The 19,798-nt window shown below is 44.5% G+C and overlaps 1 protein-coding gene across 7 annotated transcripts in view; it reads right to left on the reverse strand.

Annotated features, from left to right (window-relative positions):
* The window catches only part of LOC116953304 (uncharacterized), a 167,677-nt gene that overhangs the window by 54,877 nt on the left and 93,002 nt on the right, over nt 1–19,798 (reverse strand). For all 7 annotated transcript variants that reach the window (XM_076074889.1, XM_076074888.1, XM_076074891.1 and 4 more), the window contains 6 exons: nt 15,740–15,858; nt 14,311–14,401; nt 10,194–10,318; nt 9,864–10,075; nt 2,783–2,961; nt 2,244–2,363 (listed from right to left, as the gene is read on the reverse strand). In XM_076074889.1, the coding sequence (XP_075931004.1) occupies nt 2,244–2,363; nt 2,783–2,961; nt 9,864–10,075; nt 10,194–10,318; nt 14,311–14,401; nt 15,740–15,858 (846 nt within the window). The remainder of the gene's footprint in view (nt 1–2,243; nt 2,364–2,782; nt 2,962–9,863; nt 10,076–10,193; nt 10,319–14,310; nt 14,402–15,739; nt 15,859–19,798) is intronic.

The raw sequence follows: 19,798 nt of genomic DNA on the forward strand, positions 1-19,798 counted from the left end.
TAGTCAGTATATACTACTTTCGGGTTAGTAGCTACTGCTATAGAGTCGATATACACTATTATAGAGTCAGTAGATACTACTGCAGTCAGTAGAAACTACTGTAGAGTCACTAGATACGACTATAGAGTCAGTAGTTATGACTATAGAGTCGGTAGATATTACTGTAAAGTTGGGAGATGCTATTACAGTCGGTAGAGTCTACTGTAGAGTAAGCAGATACTACTATAGAGTTAGTAGTTACTACTGTAGTGGGTTTGTATGGAGAAGTCTTCTTTGAAGGCAACATGTATTTATTTAATGATACACAGAGAAGGTCCCTAACACGAAGGGGTAATGGCCCCTTCTACCCACAACATAAGGAGGTACAGCCTCCGGGCTAACGTGCCCTAATCACTGGGACTAACCACTCTTAGCCCTCCGGCTAGCGGGACCTAAGGGAGGCTGACCCGACCCAGCCAAGGTCCTCGGGTCTCGACCGCTGGCCCACACAGACCCGGCCCTGAGAAGGACGTCGGGTCCGGGGATCCTCAGGGTCCTAGCCTACTGACCACTGGCCTCACTGAGCCCCGGCCCTTATAAGGACGGCGGGGCTTGGGGTCCAGGGTCCTATCTTCAGGTGAGCTTCTGGGTCTTCGGCTTGAGGCGGACTGACTCGAGCCGCTCTGGGGTCTGGCTTTTATGGGGCTCCCATGGTCACTCCACCCCTGGCCATGCCCATCATCTGGAACCTTCTGGAGGGACCTAGATTGTTGTGCAATCCCCCCAGCCCCCCCACTGGGGGCCTGGGGTGTCCCCCTCTGGTTCCCAACCGTCCCCCCAGGTTGCCTAACCCACGAGTCCTGCTTCGTACAGACCGGACCTGCTATTGCCCCGTTGGCCCCTGACTGGAGGTACATGCTCAACCGTAGTCGTGGCGGCGTATTACGCCCAACAATTACCCACCACACTATAGTCAGTGGATACTACTATAGAGTCAATTGATACGACTATAGATTCAGTAATACTACTATAAGTCAGTAGATACTACTGTAGAGTCAGTAGATACTACTACAGTCAGGAGATACCACTATGGTCAGTAGATACTACTATATAGTCAGTAGATACTCCTGTATAGTTAGTAGTTACTACTATAGTCAGTGTATACTACTAAAGTCGGTAGTTACTACTATAGAGTCGGTAAATACTACTATATGGTCAGTAGATAATAGTACAGTCAGTTGATACTACTACCGTCCATAGATACTACTACGCTCAGTAGATACTACTATAGTCAATAGATACTCCTGTATAGTTAGTAGACACTACTACTGTCAGTAGATACTACTACGGCCAGTAAATACTAGTATAGTCAGAAGATACTACTGTAGAGTTAGTAGTTACTGCTATAGACAGTGTATACTACTAAAGTCGGTAGTTACTCCTACAGAGTCTGTAGATACTACTAAAGAGTCAGTAGATAATAGTACAGTCAGTAGAGTATACTACTGTCAGTAGATACCACGACCGTCAGTAAATACTGCTACAGTCAGTAGATACTACTATATAGTCAGTAGATACTCTTGTATAGTAAGTAGATACTACTACTGTCAGATACTACTAAGGTCAGTAAATACTACTGACTAGTCAGTTTAACACCTAGGCTTTTGCCACCAATATTATTCATAATAAAGTTTTTGGGTTAGATCGCATTATTTATAAATGTGTCGTAAATAACGCAATCTACCCAAAAAACTTTATTATGAATGAATACAGTCAGTAGATACTACTGTAGAGCCAGTATTTACTGCTATAAAGTCGGCAGATACTACTATAGAGTCACTAGATACTACTCACTCTATTGTATGTAGATATATATGCCTATGGGGGGGGGGGGGTAAAAATCTTTTTTGAGGGGGGGGGGAGGTCGACAATTTTAGGAAACCTTTTAGATCAACTATTTATCCACCACTTTCTATTACGTTTGGATTCAGGACTTCAAGCCTTTTTTAATTTTGTTGATGGACAAATGGACAAATTGAACGCCGGGCTTTCACAATAGCTTAGTACTTGTGTATGTATATATTATGTTTTTAAGAAAAATTTGAAATATATTTTTTTCCCGGGCAAAACCGGGCACTTCCCGCTAGTGAATATAAAATGCAAAAATAATCATAATAATGTGTTAACAGTGTGCATTCGAGCCTTGTGTGTGCTTCTCTGGGCATGTGGGGGTTGCGTGCAGCGGCAGGTGAGAGAGCCCCTACCAGGTACGGGGAGCTCAGCACGCACTCGAGGCAGAGCGGGGGCACGTGCGTGAAGCGGTCGGTCACACGCACGGCGCTAGGCTCCACCTCGTCTTCATCCCCATGATCGACGTAACGCACCTGGCAAGTGCACAGACCACACGCACACACCACACGCACGCAACACAGGCACTTGAGCAGTGTCTACAATGATAGACACTGCTAAAGTGGCTATCATGTGGATATGTAAACGTGTGATGTTGATTTTAAATGTGGAGGGAAAAACCGGAGGACACGGAAAAAAATCCACGCGACCACTGAGGCACGCAAATTCCAAACATGCAACAGCCATTGTCAGAGTTGGGATCGAACCCGTGACCTCCTGTATACCAGGCGAGGGAGTTAACATCTCGTCACCGCAACGCCCTCGGTTAACATCTCGCCACAATACCAATTGTCTATTTTGCCCAGTCATTTTCTACATTAAGGTGAATCCAGCTCCAGGCAAGCCACGTGCATGATTATTCAAGTGGCTTCACCTTGGCGTGCGCAATGCCCACCTGCACAGTGTTTGTCTGCACATTGAGAATCTGGCCTCGGTACCAGCCTCCTGACAGCTGAACAACGCAAGGCTGGCCCAAGGAAAACGGCATGTCCACAAGTGCAGAAAGGCTGCTGTTGTTTTTGCTGCTGCCACACTCCGACTCGATGGATTCCATCAGCTTCTGCAGGACCGCATCTGACCGAACAAAAATTAGGAAACATTAAGTGGCAAAGAGTACAGTAGACTCTCGATTAATCCGCATTAATGACGGGGAGGACGGCCGTGGATAATTAAAAATTATCCATTTTCCACGGATCTCTATGCCAAAAAGTAACCATCAATCGATCGATGTTGCAAGTGCTCAGTGAGAACGCTTCATTGCCCCCACGCAGAAGACTTTGCCCACCACGTGGACAGCAGCAGAGCCACGCCAATCAACATTAATAAAGCTTCACCGACTGTTGTAACTACTGCACTGTAGGGGCAATTACATGTATTTCACATTAACCGGAGCAACATGTGTTCGGTTAAAGCATGTGACTTATAATAAACATTTCCAAGAATAACAATGTAGAACTGTTTTTAGATTATAATAATATGTTTAACCCTTTCTGGCAATAAACAGGTGTCAAGATGTTAAAACACGAAACTGAAACCTTTTGCAAGGAATCGTATCTGCATTAACTACATATGCTTGTGGTGAACATGCAAACAAAAAAATATGCTCTGATAGTATATACGTTGTCTTTGAAACTGATTGGTCCACACCAGAGGCAGCTTTCTTTAGAGCCTAGTCTCAACAGTGTGAGACCAAAAGGTTTCAGTTTGGTGTTTTAACATCTTAACACCTATATCCTTAGTACTTTCGGTAAAGTCACGTTGAAGGGAAACAACAAAATAATAAAAAATATATAAAACAATAAAAATTCTCACGACGTTTCGACCGTAACACAAACGGTCGTCATTAGGTGTGTCGGTTTGCATAAATGTATTTATTTTTAAACGGTGTATTTATTTATTTATTTATAATAAAAAACGTTTGCGCCACGCGCAGCGATTTGGCAGTTTATTTAGAGGGACTAGTCCATCTATGTTCTGAAAAGAGGAGGGGGGAGACGAAAAATTTAATGTATGCTGTCTGAAAGCCACTGTAAGCGTGAACAATCAATTAAGACCTGAAATGGTTTATCAAATCTTTCCAATGATTGCTAAGCCAGAATCCATCTTCTTGGTTGAAATTGTCTCTGTGCTTGTATATGTGGATAGCCTCATGAACGAATCTCTCATGGTAGCCAGATGGCTTACGAAGAACCTCTGTCTTGGAAAAGTCAATGTCATGTGAGCCTACCGAATTATAACAATGATCTGCCAAGGCCGAGGTGTTGGTCCTACCGTGTTTAAGGTCTGCTTTGTGTTCACGAATGTGTTGAAACGGACCTGGATCTTGTGTTCATTCAAGATTTTGGAGATCTTTTTTGTGATCCCCGCAATGTAGGGTAAAGTGATGGTTTTGAAAGGCTCCTCAAGAGGGTCCTTCTTCATGGTTTGAGTGATAGCTTTGCGGATTGTATAGTCGGAGTAACCATTAGCCTTAAGAGCTTGGTGTACGTGCTTGAGTTCACTGCCTATGTGTTCCTGGTCGGATATGAATTGGGCTCTATGATACAGAGTCTTGATGAGAGAATTCTTCTGTGATGGATGGTGGTGGGAATCCGGTTTCAGATAAGCATCCGTATGGGTAGCTTTCCTGTAGACAGAGTGGATCATTGAACCATCAGGTCTCTTTTTAATTAGGACATCCAAAAAAAGTAGCTTGCCATCTTTTTCGACTTCCATGGTAAATCTGATGGCTGGGTGTATGGAATTGATGTGGTCGAAGAATTGGTCTAGAGCAGGCCGGCCATGTGGCCAGATGAAAAAAGTGTCATCCACGTACCTCTTCCATAAGGTTGGGCGCAGAGTGGCAGTCTGGATGGCGTCAGTCTCAAATTTCTCCATGAAAATGTTAGCTATAACCGGAGATAGGGGGGAGCCCATTGGGGTGCCCTCAGTTTGTTTGTAGAAAGTTCCATTCCAAGTGAAGTATGTATTGGTTAAACAGTGTCTCACCAGGAGGGGTACCTCAGTGTTTAGTCCTTGATGAACCAAGTCATCAATGATTGCGATGGTGTCAGGTACAGGAACCTTGGTGAATAAGGAAACTACATCAAAACTGACAAGCAGGTCGTCTGGGGACAGGGAAATACCCTTGATTGTCGATACCAGGTGAGTAGAATTTTGTACCGCAGAGGTGGTTTTTCCAGTGAAAGGACGCAGGATTTCAGACAAAAAACGAGCCAGTTTGTAGGTGGGGGAGTTGATAGTAGAGACGATGGGGCGAAGGGGTGTATCTACTTTATGTATTTTTGGTAAGCCGTATAATCTTTGTGGCCTGGCAGCAGAAGGTTTCAACGAAAATTGTTTAGATTGATCAATTAATGCGTTTGAATCAAAAATTATTTTGTTGGTTTGTGTGACGAGGCTGTTAGTGGGATCTCTTTTTATTTTTGTATAACTACCATCGTCGAGTAATTCTTAAATTTTGTTGTATTCTATTTTATCCATGATGACAGTAGCATTGCCCTTGTCAGCTGAGAGGACTACAATATCATCCCTCTTTTTTAATTTATATAATTCAAAACGCTCATCTTTGCTGAGGTTGCTAGCTGGCATCTTAGCGTTTTTGAGGGTTGCAGAGATTTCAGATCTTGCTACGTCTGCAGCGATATGACTCAGGCCCCTGAGAGCAACGTTTACTTGGGCAATTATATCATTAACTGGTATGTGTTTAGGTGTGACTGCAAAGTTTAGACCTTTAGCTAAAACGGATTTCAGACCATCGGAAATAGAACTGTTACTGCGATTAATTACGACTTTGTTAACGTCTAACTTTTTGGTGTGTGGGTCCGGTCTTTTGTTGAAGAGGAGGTTAAATTTGGAAATCAGGTTGTCCTTACATTTGGTCGACATAGCAGCTGAAGAGGCAGCCTTGTCACACAAACCAACAAAATAATTTCTGATTCAACCGCATTAATTGATCAATCTAAACAGTTTTCGTTGAAACCTGCTGCCAGGACACCAAGATTATACGGCTTACCAAAAATACATAAAGTAGATACACCCCTTCGTCCCATCGTCTCTACTATCAACTCCCCCACCTACAAACTGGCTCGTTTTTGTCTGAAATCCTGCGTCCTTTCACTGGAAAAACCACCTCTGCAGTACAAAATTCTACTCACCTGGTATCGACAATCAAGGGTATTTCCCTGTCCTCAGACGACCTGCTTGTCAGTTTTGATGTAGTTTCCTTATTCACCAAGGTTCCTGTACTTGACACCATCGCAATCATTGAAGACTTGGTTCATCAAGGACTAAACACTGAGGTACCCCTCCTGGTGAGACACTGTTTAACCAATACATACTTCACTTGGAATGGAACTTTCTACAAACAAACTGAGGGCACCCCAATGGGCTCCCCCCTATCTCCGGTTATAGCTAACATTTTCATGGAGAAATTTGAGACTGACGCCATCCAGACTGCCACTCTGCGCCAAACCTTATGGAAGAGGTACGTGGATGACACTTTTGTCATCTGGCCACATGGCCGGCCTGCTCTAGACCAATTCTTCGACCACATCAATTCCATACACCCAGCCATCAGATTTACCATGGAAGCCGAAAAAGATGGCAAGCTACCTTTTTGGATGTCCTAATTAAAAAGAGACCTGATGGTTCAATGAGTCACTCTGTCTACAGGAAAGCTACCCATACGGATGCTTTTTTGAAACCGGATTCCCACCACCATCCATCACAGAAGAATTCTCTCATCAAGACTCTGTATCATAGAGCCCAATGCATATCCGACCAGGAACACATAGGCAGTGAACTCAAGCACGTACACAAGCTCTTAAGGCTAATGGTTACTCCGACTATACAATCCGCAAAGCTATCACTCAAACCATGAAGAAGGACCCTCTTGAGGAGCCTTTCAAAACCATCACTTTACCCTACATTGCGGGGATCACAAAAAAGATCTCCAAAATCTTGAATAAACACAAGATCCAGGTCCGTTTCAACACATTACATAAAATCCGTGATCTGGTTCCGTCTGTAAAAGATGTGATTCCGGACATACAATACCCTGGTGTCTACAAACTAAGTTGCCTCTGTGGTAGTAGTTAAATTGGAGAAACCAAACGCCATGTCTCGGACCGCATTCGTGAACACAAAGCAGACCTTAAACACGGTAGGACCAACACCTCGGCCGTGGCAGATCATTGTTATAATTCAGTAGGCTCACATGACATTGACTTTTCCAAGATAGAGGTTCTTTGTAAGCCATCTGGCTACCATGAGAGATTCGTTCATGAGGCTATCCACATATACAAGCACAGAGACAATTTCAACCGAGAAGATGGATTCTGGCTTAGCAATCATTGGAAAGATTTGATAAACCACTTCAGGTCTTAATTGATTGTTCACGCTTACAGTGGCTTTCAGACAGCATACATTACATTTTTCGTCTCCCCCCTCCTCTTTTCAGAACATAGATGGACTAGTCCCTCTAAATAAACTGCCAAATCGCTGCGCGTGCCGCAAACGTTTTAAATAAATAAATAAATACACCGTTTGAAAATAAATAAATTTATGCAAACCGACACACCTGATGACGACCGTTTGTGTTATGGTCGAAACGTCGTGAGAATTTTTATTGTTTTATATATAATTTATTATTTTGTTGTTTCCCTTCAACGTGACTTTACCGAAAGTACTAAGAATATGAATTACTGCAGTCACGAAAGCTTTAAATCAAAATCCTAACACCTGTTTAATTGCCAGAAAGGGTAAAACCTATTCTTATATTTTTATACTGGCAAAGGAGGTCACATGATGTAGCTGCTCACCCCGAGCGCTCAATGTCCTGATAGTGCTTTGTCTTTGTGCTGTTCGCCTGTTGGCGTCCTCTGTATCTACAACTGTTGAGACTAGGCTCTAAAGAAAGCCATCTCTGGTGTGGACCAATCAGTTTCAAAGACAATGCATATACTCTTTGGTTATTCGGTAAAATCACGTAGGTATAAAATAAAATAAATCACATTTCGGGCGCAACACAAGCGTCCATCATCAGGTGGGAAAGCATCGTCTGTTGCTAAGGCAGACTGTTTAAAAAGGTTTGAAATGGGTGTAGCGCAAGGGTTATAAAGAAGTGGCCAGGGCTAGTGATGTTAATGTGAGAAATTAGCATGTAACTGTAAGATAGGAGAGAGGCCTCCTCGACGAGGGCACGGCTATGTTTATGCGAGGGATTAGCATGATGTTAATGTGAGAAATTAGAGGGCACGGAAGTGGCTATGTTAATGTGAGAGATTAGCATGATGTTAATGTGCCTACAAACTGAGCTGTGGTTGCGGCAGCAGTTACATTGGGGAAACGAAACGACATGTGTCGGACCGCGTCCGTGAACACAAGGCAGATCTGAAACACGGTAGGACCAATACCTCTGTGGTTGCCGATCATTGTTTTAACGCTATGGGCTAAAACGAAATAGATTTTTCCAAGACGGAGGTACTGTGCAAATCAGAGAATTGTTCACGAAGCCATCCAGATATATAAACACAGACACCTTCAACCAAGAGGATGGGGACAAACTGAGCAATCATTGGAAGGACATTATTAACCAGGTAAAGTCTTAACTGACTGTGATGTTTCCATCCAACCTGCATATGTCAGCTGTTATTTAGACTCTCTGTGTCTCTCTCTATGCCTCTCTCTTAGATCTCTCATGTCCGTTACATTGCACTCTCATGCCTTCGGATTGCACTCTCATGCTCACGTCTTTTGGATTGCACTCTCATACTCACAGGCCCTTTGGATTACACCTGTTGGGTTGCACTCCCTCGTTGAGGAGGCCGCTCTTCTTCTTTTCTACAGTTACATGCTAGTTTCTCACATGAACATCATGCTAATCCCCCACATTAACATAGCCACTTCCGTGCCCTCGTCTAGGAGGCCACTCTCCTAGCTTACTTTTACATGCTAATTTCTCACATTAACATCATGCTAATCCCTCACGTTAACATAGCCACTTCCGTGCCCTCTAATTTCTCACATTATCATGCTAATCCCTCAAATTAACATAGCAACTTCCGTGCCCTTGTCTAGGAGGCCGCTCTCCTAGCTTACTTTTACATGCTAATTTCGCACATTAATATCATGCTAATCCCTCACATTAACATATCCGCTTCCGTGCCCTCGTCGAGGAAGCCGCTCTCCTATCTTACAGTTAGTTACATGCTAATTTCTCACATTAACATCACTAGCCCCGGCCACTTCTTTATAACCCTTGAGCTACACCCATTTCAAACCATTTAAAACAGTCTTCCTCAGCAGCAGTCCATGCTTTCCCATCTGATCATGGACACTTGGTGTTGCGCCCGAAACGTCTTGATTTATTTTATTTTATACCTACGTGACTTTACCAAAAGAACCAAAGAGTATGGATTCCTGCAGTCACAAAAGCTTCAAATCAATAATGCATATACTATAGAAGCATGTTTTTTCGTTTGCATGTTCACCACAAGTATGTGGTTAATGCAGACATGATTCCTTGCAAAAGGTATCAGTTTGGTGTTTTTACATCTTAATACCTGTGATATTTCCAGAAAAGGTAAAACCTATTCTTATATTTTGATACTGGCAAGTGAGGTCCCATGTTTTCAGATGATTAATTTGGGCTCAAGGGAAAATCCATAAGTTAATAATTTATGTCAAAATCTCAGGTGCACGGTTAATCTGTAAATCAGATAAATCGCATGCGGATAATTGAGACTACTGTACAAGCTTCGCCGCATCAGGGAATCCATTTAATTTAAAAGGACAGCCGTGCGAGATAAGTCGTGCTTTTCAATCTCCACGCTCAAACTCAATACCAAACTGTGCTGTGATGTGCGGCAATCTGCTAAAAAGCCTTCTGATCGATCGTTGATTTTCCTTCAAAACACCCCTTCAGATATCCGTCGTCAAATTGCACACTGCGCGCAAAACCTCCGCGTCCTCACTATTTGAAGCCAGGTGTCCGTAGATGCGCCCACTGGCGCTAACGTGCGTCACCACCAGGCTGAACGTGTCACTGGCCGGGAGGTCGGGCGCCGGGTAGGGTACACTGGCCAACCGCTGCGGTGGAACCGCCGTGCGGGACATCTCCCTGATGCACGCCACGACGATGTCCTCGCCCATCCTCCTGTGCGTCACTCCTGGATCTGCCTTTGGCCTGCACAAAGGCGGGAAAAGCCATGATGTATAGGATGACTCGCTCCCCTCTTCCCAACCATCACTCAAGGGGCACCCACAGTGGCAAAGACGACAAAAATCCCTGCGAGTTGTACTACCTTTTAACGTGGAAGGCCAGCCCCTTAAGTACTAGCAAGTTGCCGATGTCCCTTAAGTGCTCTTTGTCTCCCTCCATGAGGCAAGTGAGCTGCACAGGCACGGGGTCGTCCCTCTCCATCTCCCCCTGCACAGCGAGCCACAGCCAGCAATGACACCCGCAGTGCCACAGTGAGCATGGCCAGCAATAACACCAGCAGTGTCACACTGAGCCACAGCCAGCAATGACACCCAGTGTCACAGCGAGCATGGCCAGCAAGGACACCCAGTGTCACAACCAACAATGACACCCGCAGTGTCACACTGAGTACAGCTAGCAATGACACCCGCAGTGTCAAACCGAACACAGCCAGCAATGACACCCACAGTATCATACAGAGCACAGCCAGCAATGACACCTGCAGTGTCACCAACTGAAACCATAAGAAGCAAATACCTTTAAATGAAAATAATTCGTAACGTAATATTTTATTTTTGTAATCTAGGCAAAGTAATTTGGTCATACTTGTTGCTTTTGGTAAATTAAAGTCCTTCCCCTGGAAACCTTCATCCCCTGTCCAGCACTCTGAAATTCCGTCTCTGACCACAACTCCCTTGCTGGGGCTCTCTCGAGACAAAGCTCCTTAACATTTGCATTTTCTTTGTGGAGGCAAAACCCAGTCCATCCCGCGGAATCACAATCTTCCTGGCAGCTGGCTGAAAAACCTCGGGATGCAGTTACCGCTCATCCGGATCTAGGCTTTCTCAGCTTAACCAAACCGGATATCTGAATTGTCGGTCCCAGCAAGCTGGTAAGGCCAGCAGGGGGCACACCCAGGTTCTCTCTGCCCAGGATAAAGAGGTGAGCAAACTCGTGTGTCAGTTTGTAGAACCCTGGAGTGCCATGCCATCAGGTTGTCGCAGCACCTCAACAAGACAATCCTTGATTTAAAGCTTTCGTGACTGCAGTAATTCATATTCTTAGTTTTTTCGGTAAAGTCACGTTGAAGGGAAACAACAAAGTAATAAAATATATATGAAACAATAAAAAAATTCTCACGACGTTTCGACCATAACTCAAACGGTCGTCTTCAGTTATGGTCGAAACGTCGTGATAATTTTTTATTGTTTTATATATATTTTGTTGTTTCCCTTCAACGTGACTTTACCGAAAAAACTAAGAATAAGACAATCCTTCTTTGTCCATTGCCACTGCTCCTAGCGGTTACAGCGATAGCTGTACAGCCCTGAGCTTGAATAGATTAATACTGCTCCTTCCGTTCTTCTGGCGAACATCTGCACTGCGAAAGCTCTTGTGCTTTGGCCGCAAGCTCTCCATCTTGAACGGGCTCGCGTATCCACCTCCACCACTACCTGTTGATCCTTCAAGAAGCCGCGGGGGGACGCCTTCCCTCCTACAAGACAGGGACGACTCAGCCACTGTAAGCGGTTCCGGCCTCACCGGCTGAGAGAGCTTCACAAAGTGCCTCAAGTTACCCCTGCAAAGGGGTCTCCCCCCATGCTGTCAGGAAGAACCACGATGTGGCCCTCATAGGTAGCATGGCCCAAGGGGACCACGCCTACCATCTCCATCACATGGTCTAGGGGGATTACCAGGGTGTGCCATGAGCTCCCTCTCCTCTGCCGTTCAACAACTTTGGCTGTCGTTGCTTGGAGGCATCCGACCTTTTCCCACTGTTGGCGAGTGGTCACTGCAGCGCCGATCACGTCCTCCAGGTGGCTAGGACTTGTGTACACGTAGATGCCGTCCTTTCACAGGTAAGCGATGACCACAATCAACACCTTCGTGGTGTCTAGATGTTAACTTCCTCGCCTGGTATGCAGGAGGTCGTCAGTTCCATCCCGATCCTGACGCCTGCTGTATATTTGGAGTTTGCATGTCTCTTTCCCCGTGGACGTGCGGAATTTTCTCCGGGTCCTCCAGTTTTTCACTCCACATTTAGAAAGATCCGTTTAGAGTATTTGGTTGCTATAAATTTCCACATGATATGTTACTTTGTTGAGATATCATTTGTGGCCAGGTCACTTCTGAAAAAGAGCTACATAGCCCAGTGGGCTTTACCTGGTGAAGTAAAAAATTATTTAGTTTTAAATACCCTCGAGGAGGATGAGAGTCTAAGTCCCAGCGTCTCCCTGTGATTCTGTAGCGCAAAAACTCGTGGTCGCTTTGAAAATTCACATGTACAATGTGAACAAATAGGTTTACAACGGCAATATCTAGTGCATCTGCTGAGCCTCCTTGGATCCAGGATGGCTCTGTAACCCCCCAGATGCTTTGGATCCAAATGAATAATGCGCAGGAACCCAACTTGCGCTGCACTCCCGAGACCTCTCGTACAGTCCTACATCAATATGAAAATACTGGATATAGGAAGTTTCAGTATACAGACTCCTCTACTTACAAACATTCGACTAATGACTCATGAGGTATGAACAACCTTGATTTGAAGCTTTCGTGACTGCAGGAATCCACATTCTTTGGTTATTTCGGTAAAGTCACTTAGGTATAAAATAAAACAAAATAAAATCACGACGTTTCGGGCGCAACACAAGTGTCCATCATCAGTTGAGAAAGCATGGTCTGCTGCTGAGGCAGACTATTTTAAAAGGTTTGAAATGGGTGTAGCTCAAGGGTCATAAAGAAGTGGCCGGGGCTAGTGATGTTAATGTGAGAAATTATCATGTAACTGTAAGATAGGAGAGCGGCCTCCTCGACGAGGGCATGGAAGTGGATATGTTAATGTGAGATTAGCATTATGTTAATGTGAGAAATTAGCATGTAAACGTAAGCTAGGAGAGCGGCCTTCTAGACGAGGGCACGGAAGTGGCCAATCAGCACGCAACAACGTACTATGTAATGGAGCTGCGGTGTTTGGTGGGCAATGCAACCTTATGACTGCACCCAAGACTACACCAGTGAATGTGAAGATATTTTACAGTACACTACCTTTTATTTATGTAGTTTTATATTTTAATACTGTACAGTATAAAATATATTTATTAAATATGAATGGAAAGTTATTAAGTGTTTATCATATGAAATGGTTCGTTACGAAGGCTAGGAAGGCATACTCGGGCTCAGGCAAAAAATATAATGGGCGGATGAGGTGTGATGGTTGCAGACTCCAGGATTCAGTTTTCTACTCAACTAAAGAACCTTGCCACCATAATCGACCACAATATCTACTTTGACCACCAATTTTCATATCAGGGCTCTACAGCACATTTGGCCACTATTGAGCCAACACGGTGGCGTGTAGCATAGTATCGATGAGGCTCGATAATAGCAACGTGCAACTCTACGGGACGTCTGGTAAAAACATTACCAAGCTGAAGTGTGTACAAAATGATCTGGCACGTGTCGTGACGGGTACTGCAAGATCTGATCATGTCCGTCCTGTGCTCGCTGAGCTGCATTGGCTTCAGGTTGCTGAACTAATAGATTTTAAGGTCACGCTCATTACACACAAAGTGCTTGCCACAAAATGAATCACAACACCTAACTGATCTCATCAAAAAACATAAACCATTACACGAACTCTGGTTATCCTCACAGCAGCTTTTGTCTGGCTATCGAACAAAGATGGTCACCGTATCGTGCGCTTTTAGATGTGTTTCTGCAGCCGTCTGGAACATGCGTCCTTCCAATATTAGGAAGCTTCTGGAGATGTGCACTTTTAAATCATCTAGATTGACAAACTAATTTCCTTAGAACTAATTTTGTGTTTACTTTGTTGTCTTTCCTCCGTACCTCTGATAAGCACAGTGGGCTACGTACGGTGCAAAAGAAGTTAAACATACATACATCCCCATTGTACTCTTATAAGTTATTCAATATACGAAGTTTCGATACATAGGAACGAAGCTCCAGGAACGCATCTGCTTCATACGTCGAGGTATTACTGTACTCCGAACCCACTCGTCCCAAGCGGTCCTCTCCCTATCCGGCAGGTTCGTAGTACAGCACACTAACCGCTACACTACCGCGCCCCATTATAAAGAATGCATATACCATGTATAAACGTGCAAGCCAAGACACACGTAGGCATGTAAACAGTACACATACAAAAAAACAAAATCACAGTTTACAACAAATAAATGTCAAAAAACACACGATACCATTTCCTTGACGTAGCAGTATTTCTGAGAAATGGTATCGGACAAGAAGTCGCACGCTCCGGCCGACCACTCTTCGCTGCCACCTGTTGGCCTGGAAAAAGAGATGGTCAGAGGCACGCACTCACACACACACGCACATGCACGCACAGACTACAAGTGGACGCTCGATTGTCCGAGTACAGTTTCTCTAATGGGCCGATTAACTGAGCGCACCTGAGATTTTGACGTAAATGAATAACTCGTGGATTTTTCCCCGAAGCCCAAATAAAAAATTGTAAAAGTGTATTACAAGTCACGTGCTTAAACTGAACAAATGTGCTCCAGTTAATCCGAAATCCACATGATCGCCTCTAAAGTACAGTAGTTGCAGATCTTTACAACAGTGGGTAGAGTGTGATTGATATTGATTGGCATAGCTCTGTTGCTGTCTACGTGGTAGGCAGTCTTCTGCGCGGGAGCAGGAAAGTGTTATCACTGAGCAATGGCATCGAATACTGACGATCCACCGATCGATCGTTAGTACTCCTTCTAAATCGAAAGAGTAATAAACGAAATCGTCAGTTGTGCTTTATTTTGAGTGATTTATCCGATCATTTATTTTGTAGCGCAGAGATCCATTGAAAATGTATGTTTTGGATTATCCGCAATTTTGAATTATCTGCGGCCATCCCCTCCATCAATAGCGAGGTTAATCGAGAGAATACTCTACTTGAGTGAAAGCCCACGAGCACAAGGGGACAACATTCACAGGGCCGCACAGACAAGTCACGTACCCCAACTTGCCATACTGCCACCTCTCAGCCCCGTGAGTTTACAGGCACACGCCACCACCACGGTTAACTAAGTAAATGCAATCACCTAAAACTAACACTCATTGCTTACAAGACACACTTGTAGGTATGTAAACAGTACATTAATTAAGTTTACAAAAAACACTACAGAAAGGACTTTTTTACCATGGTATATACTATGTATTACAAAAAACACAACGTTAAATACTTTTTTTTTAAAGGCTGAGTTAATAAAATGAGTCAATAAAAATGAACTGCTTCTGATTTGTTCAGCACTCTGGATGAAATAATTAAGTGCAGCACCCCGAGTGGGGATAGAGACTAAAACTGCATGCCACCCCCATGCTACATCCTCGTGATGAGCCGACGACTGCCATTCGAGGGAGAAGGACCAACGTGAAGCGTTTAAAGACGACATTCACGAATCAAGTAAATCCACAGGGGAAGACGATTGATGGGGATGGGATTCACAAATCCTTAAGTGAAATCACGTAACCATGTTTCCAGCCGTGCAGACAGGCCGGCTTGAGGCAAATTGCCAACGTACAAAAGGAAGGGCTTATAACACGTTACATCGTTGACACACGGGCGCACTTCTGCAGCGGTAGTGTGAAAGCAGATTGTGAGGTACTGCTTACGTCAAGCGAGCGAGGCAGCAGTGCACCGCCATGGCAGGGTAGCGGCTGCACGCCGTGTCTATGGGGCACAGCTCGCTCGGCGCCACCACTGCCGTGTCTCCATAGTCGAGCAGCAGCACCTGCACTCGTAGACCGGGCGGTGTGACAAACCGTGCAAAGGAATGTTAAGTTAGTCAGTCAAGTTAGTCAGTCAAGTCAGTCAGTCAGTCGCCTGAGTGAGGAGCCGAGGTGGAGTATTGGCAAGAAGCGTGGCGATTCGCAACCCCCAACGGGCTTCCTCCCGCCCCGTACGCCTCCTCCCTCCTCGATTTGAGAACAATCGCAACCTGTGGGTCATGCTTCAATGGAAAATAATGAAGTCTCTCATCTCTCTTTTACAGTCTCGTTTGCAGTCTCGTTCGGTTCCTGAGCCCAAAACGTAATGTTATCATGAATAAGGTTTTGAACCTTAGTAAAACTTGTTTCTCTAGTCCATGCACAAAACCACTGGTCAAATAATAAGCTCAACATTTAGCAACTCCCTCTACCCAAAAGTCTCAACTCAATAGCAAAGCCAACACTTACAGTAGAGACACACAAACAAAGCAAAACACCGTCTTCTGTCTTTGCCCAAGAGCCACAAGTGGTCATTGTAGGTTTTGGCCGAGTGACAGGAGGCCCCGCCTAGTCCAGAGCGAAGACAAAGGGGTGTGGAGCAACCCCTATGAAGAAGGCAGCTCAGTTGAGGAGCTAGCAGGAGCAGAAGCAGAAACAAAGAGTAGCAGTGAGTGAAGGAGGAGCTATAAGATGTGAGCACAGAATTGATTTATTTCAATAAATATTTTCTTCAGAATTTAGTGAATACCACGCACATCAGAGACTGGGGTGTGGTCCCGTTCCTGCCTCATTTTGTGTGCGGCGGCGGTCCCGGGTCAGGACAGCGGCACGCAGACGCAGCTGCCCTGAGACTGAGCACCAGCCACGGGCACTGGTTAGGAAGCGGGGGACTCGGAGAAAGCCAGCCCTGACTCCTGTGACTCAGCGCCAGTCTCGAGCTGCGACCCTGGGTGATGCATTTTAAACGGCATCACAGCTGCTCAGACTGTGCTGTGCGGTAGTGCGTAGCTCCTTTTAACACGTAGTAGTCGTAATGCTATCACGACGCAATATCATCCCCAAGAGTTTTTTTTGGGTTGGATCGCGTAAATGTGTCGTTAATTCCGCCACCACCCAACAGGCGATTAGTAAAGTTAGTCACGTAAACAACTTGATGAAGATTGCTGCTGTTGTAATTACTAGCGAAACGTGACAGTACTTGAATTGTAAATATTGTGGGTTTACTCTCCAATACACACCATGTGTACTGAACTTGTAAATAATTGGCACGTTTTGTGTACGTGACAAACCTTACTAATTGGCTGTTGGGTGGTGATGGCGAGTTAAATGACACATTTAAATTTATGCGATCTAACCCAAAATAATAAATAAACCTCTATTATGAACAATATTGGAGCGAAAGCCTCCTACTCTTATAAACCCTGCACCGTACTTCACCCTGGCGAACTCTGCAATGCGATAGGTACCCACTTTCGCAATGAAACATGGAAATCAGAAACGTGGACAACAAATGAAAACGGAGTGTGCAAGAAAAGAGACAGCTGTTCACAGCGGCGTGGAGAGATGGGATCATGGATATTACTCTGAGACACAGAGGAACATAGTAGAATAGACAAGGGCAAATTAGAGACGCAAATTTACACAGCAGTGACCAAAACATGATAAAACATAAATGCACACTCCGAACTTGGCTAAGACAGAGAGGACGAGGTGTGGATTGGAGAGCGTACACAAGCTGGACAAATCGCATTGAGCTCTAATGCAGCAGCGGATAGAGCAGAGCTTAGAATGCGAAAGCATCGAGAGAGATGCCTGCTGGGAAAGATGCAGAAAAAAGAGGAAAGCGTGGATCAGATGACAAACCCACATTAGACACGCATCGTTTTTGGTCATCATCCATCAGCAGATAGATCATGGCTGATGAAGATTGTGGATGAGTGACTTGGGTCCTGTCCTGGTGCCGCCAAATTTCTTCACGCAACGTCATTGGCCAAAGAACGTGAAGTCACACAATGGCCAAAGTAAGCTCATATACAGTGAACTCTCGATTATCCGATTTATGGATGACCCGCATACCTCAGATTTTAATCAAAATTAATAACTCGTGGATTTGACTTTAAACCCAAATTAATCATCTAAAAAAAGTTCTACATTGGTATTCTTGGAAATGTTTATTAGAAGTCACGTGCTTAAACCGAACAAATATACTTTGGTTCTTTCGGTAAAGTCACGTTGGTATAAAATAAAACAAAATAAAATCACGACATTTCGGGTGCAACACAAGCGTCTGTCATCAGGTGGGACAACCACAGCAAGAAACAATTGCTGAAGTGGGCAAAAAGGCTGCTGTAACAAGAGGCTATATAGGTAAGAGAGGGGGGGGAGGAGCCAGGGAGGAGAGACAGAGGGGGGGGGGGAGTGGAGCATTGCCGAGTGAAGAGCAGCTAGAAGGGATTAAAGGGCGAGCAACGACAAAATGTCGGGGGGAGGGAAGTGGGCAGGGCTGGGAGTGGGAGGTTGAATAGAAACTGGAGATGCGGATATGAAGGCAAAACCATAAAGCATTTAAGGTTTTCCCTGGTTAATAATATCCTACCAATGATTGCTCAATTTGTATCCATCTTCTTGGTTGAAATAATGTCTATGTTTATATATCTGGATGGCTTCATGAAAAAACTTTTGATAGTAGCCTGAAGGTTTGCAGAGCACCTTGGTCTCGGAAAAAAACAATATCATGAGAGCCCACAGCGTTATAGCAATGGACAGCCATGGCGGAGGTATTAGTTCTGCCGTGTTTCAGATCTGCTCGCAAACACGGTCCGATACGTGTCGTTTCATTTCCCCAATGTAACAATCACCACAGGTGCAACTTAGTTTGTAGACTCCAGGATATTGCATGTCAGGAATGACATCCTTCACAGATGGGATTAGATCACAGATTTTGTGTACTGTACTGAATCGGACCTAGATGTTGTGTTTGTTTAAGATTTTGGAAATATTTTTGGTAATGCCTGCTATGTATTGTAACCTGATGGTTTTGATCGGCGTCTCGGGGGGGTTGTTTCTCCATGGTTAGAGAAACAGCTTTGCAGATAATGCGGTCCGAATATCCATTCCTCTTAAGGGCCTGGTGTACGTGTTCCAGTTCACTGGCGAGGTGGTGTTGGTCAGAAATGCAGGCCATGTGGCCAAATGACGAAAGTGTCATCTAAATATCTCTTCCACAAAGAAGGACGTAGGGTGGATGTCTGGATGGCATCTGTTTCAAATTTCTCCATGAAATTCGCTATCACTGGTGATAAGGGGGAACCCATGGGGGTACCTTCATTTTGTTTGTAGAAAGTACCATTCCAGGTGAAGTAAGTGTTGGTAAGGCAGTGCCTAACCAGAGTAGGAACATCAGAGTTCAGTCCATGTTGGACTATATCTTAAATTATTGCCAAGGTGTCAGGCACAGGAACCTTGGTGAACAGAGAAACTACAGTAAAACCTCGGAGATCGAACGCACCAGAACTCGAACAAATCGGTGTTCGAACGATATTTCTGAACATTTTTTGCCCCGGAAACCAAACGAAATTCGGAGGTCGAACGGGCAATCGCGACTTGAAAGAACCTAAATTTTTATTTAAAGCTTTCGTGACTGCAGTGATTCATATTCTTGGTTCTTCCGGTAAAGTCACGTTGAAGGGAAACAATACAATCATAAAATATATATATAAAACAATGAAATTCTCACGACGTTTTGACTGTAACCATTTCGGGTCTTAATTGATTGTTCACGCTTACGGTGGCTTTCAGACCGCATCCATTATTTTCGTCTCCCCCCTCCTCTTTTCCGAACATAGATGGACTCGTCCATCTGAACAAACTGTCAAATCGCTCTCCGTGGTGCCAACGTTAAAAATAACCGCCACTTTTTTCAAATTTTCTTGCTGTGGTTTTCACATCTGATGATGATTGCTT

This window comes from Petromyzon marinus, chromosome 51, assembly GCF_048934315.1.
Source record: "Petromyzon marinus isolate PM22_M1 ecotype Great Lakes invasive population chromosome 51, UKy_Petmar_22M1.pri1.0, whole genome shotgun sequence".
NCBI classification, from domain to species: Eukaryota; Metazoa; Chordata; class Hyperoartia; order Petromyzontiformes; family Petromyzontidae; genus Petromyzon; species Petromyzon marinus.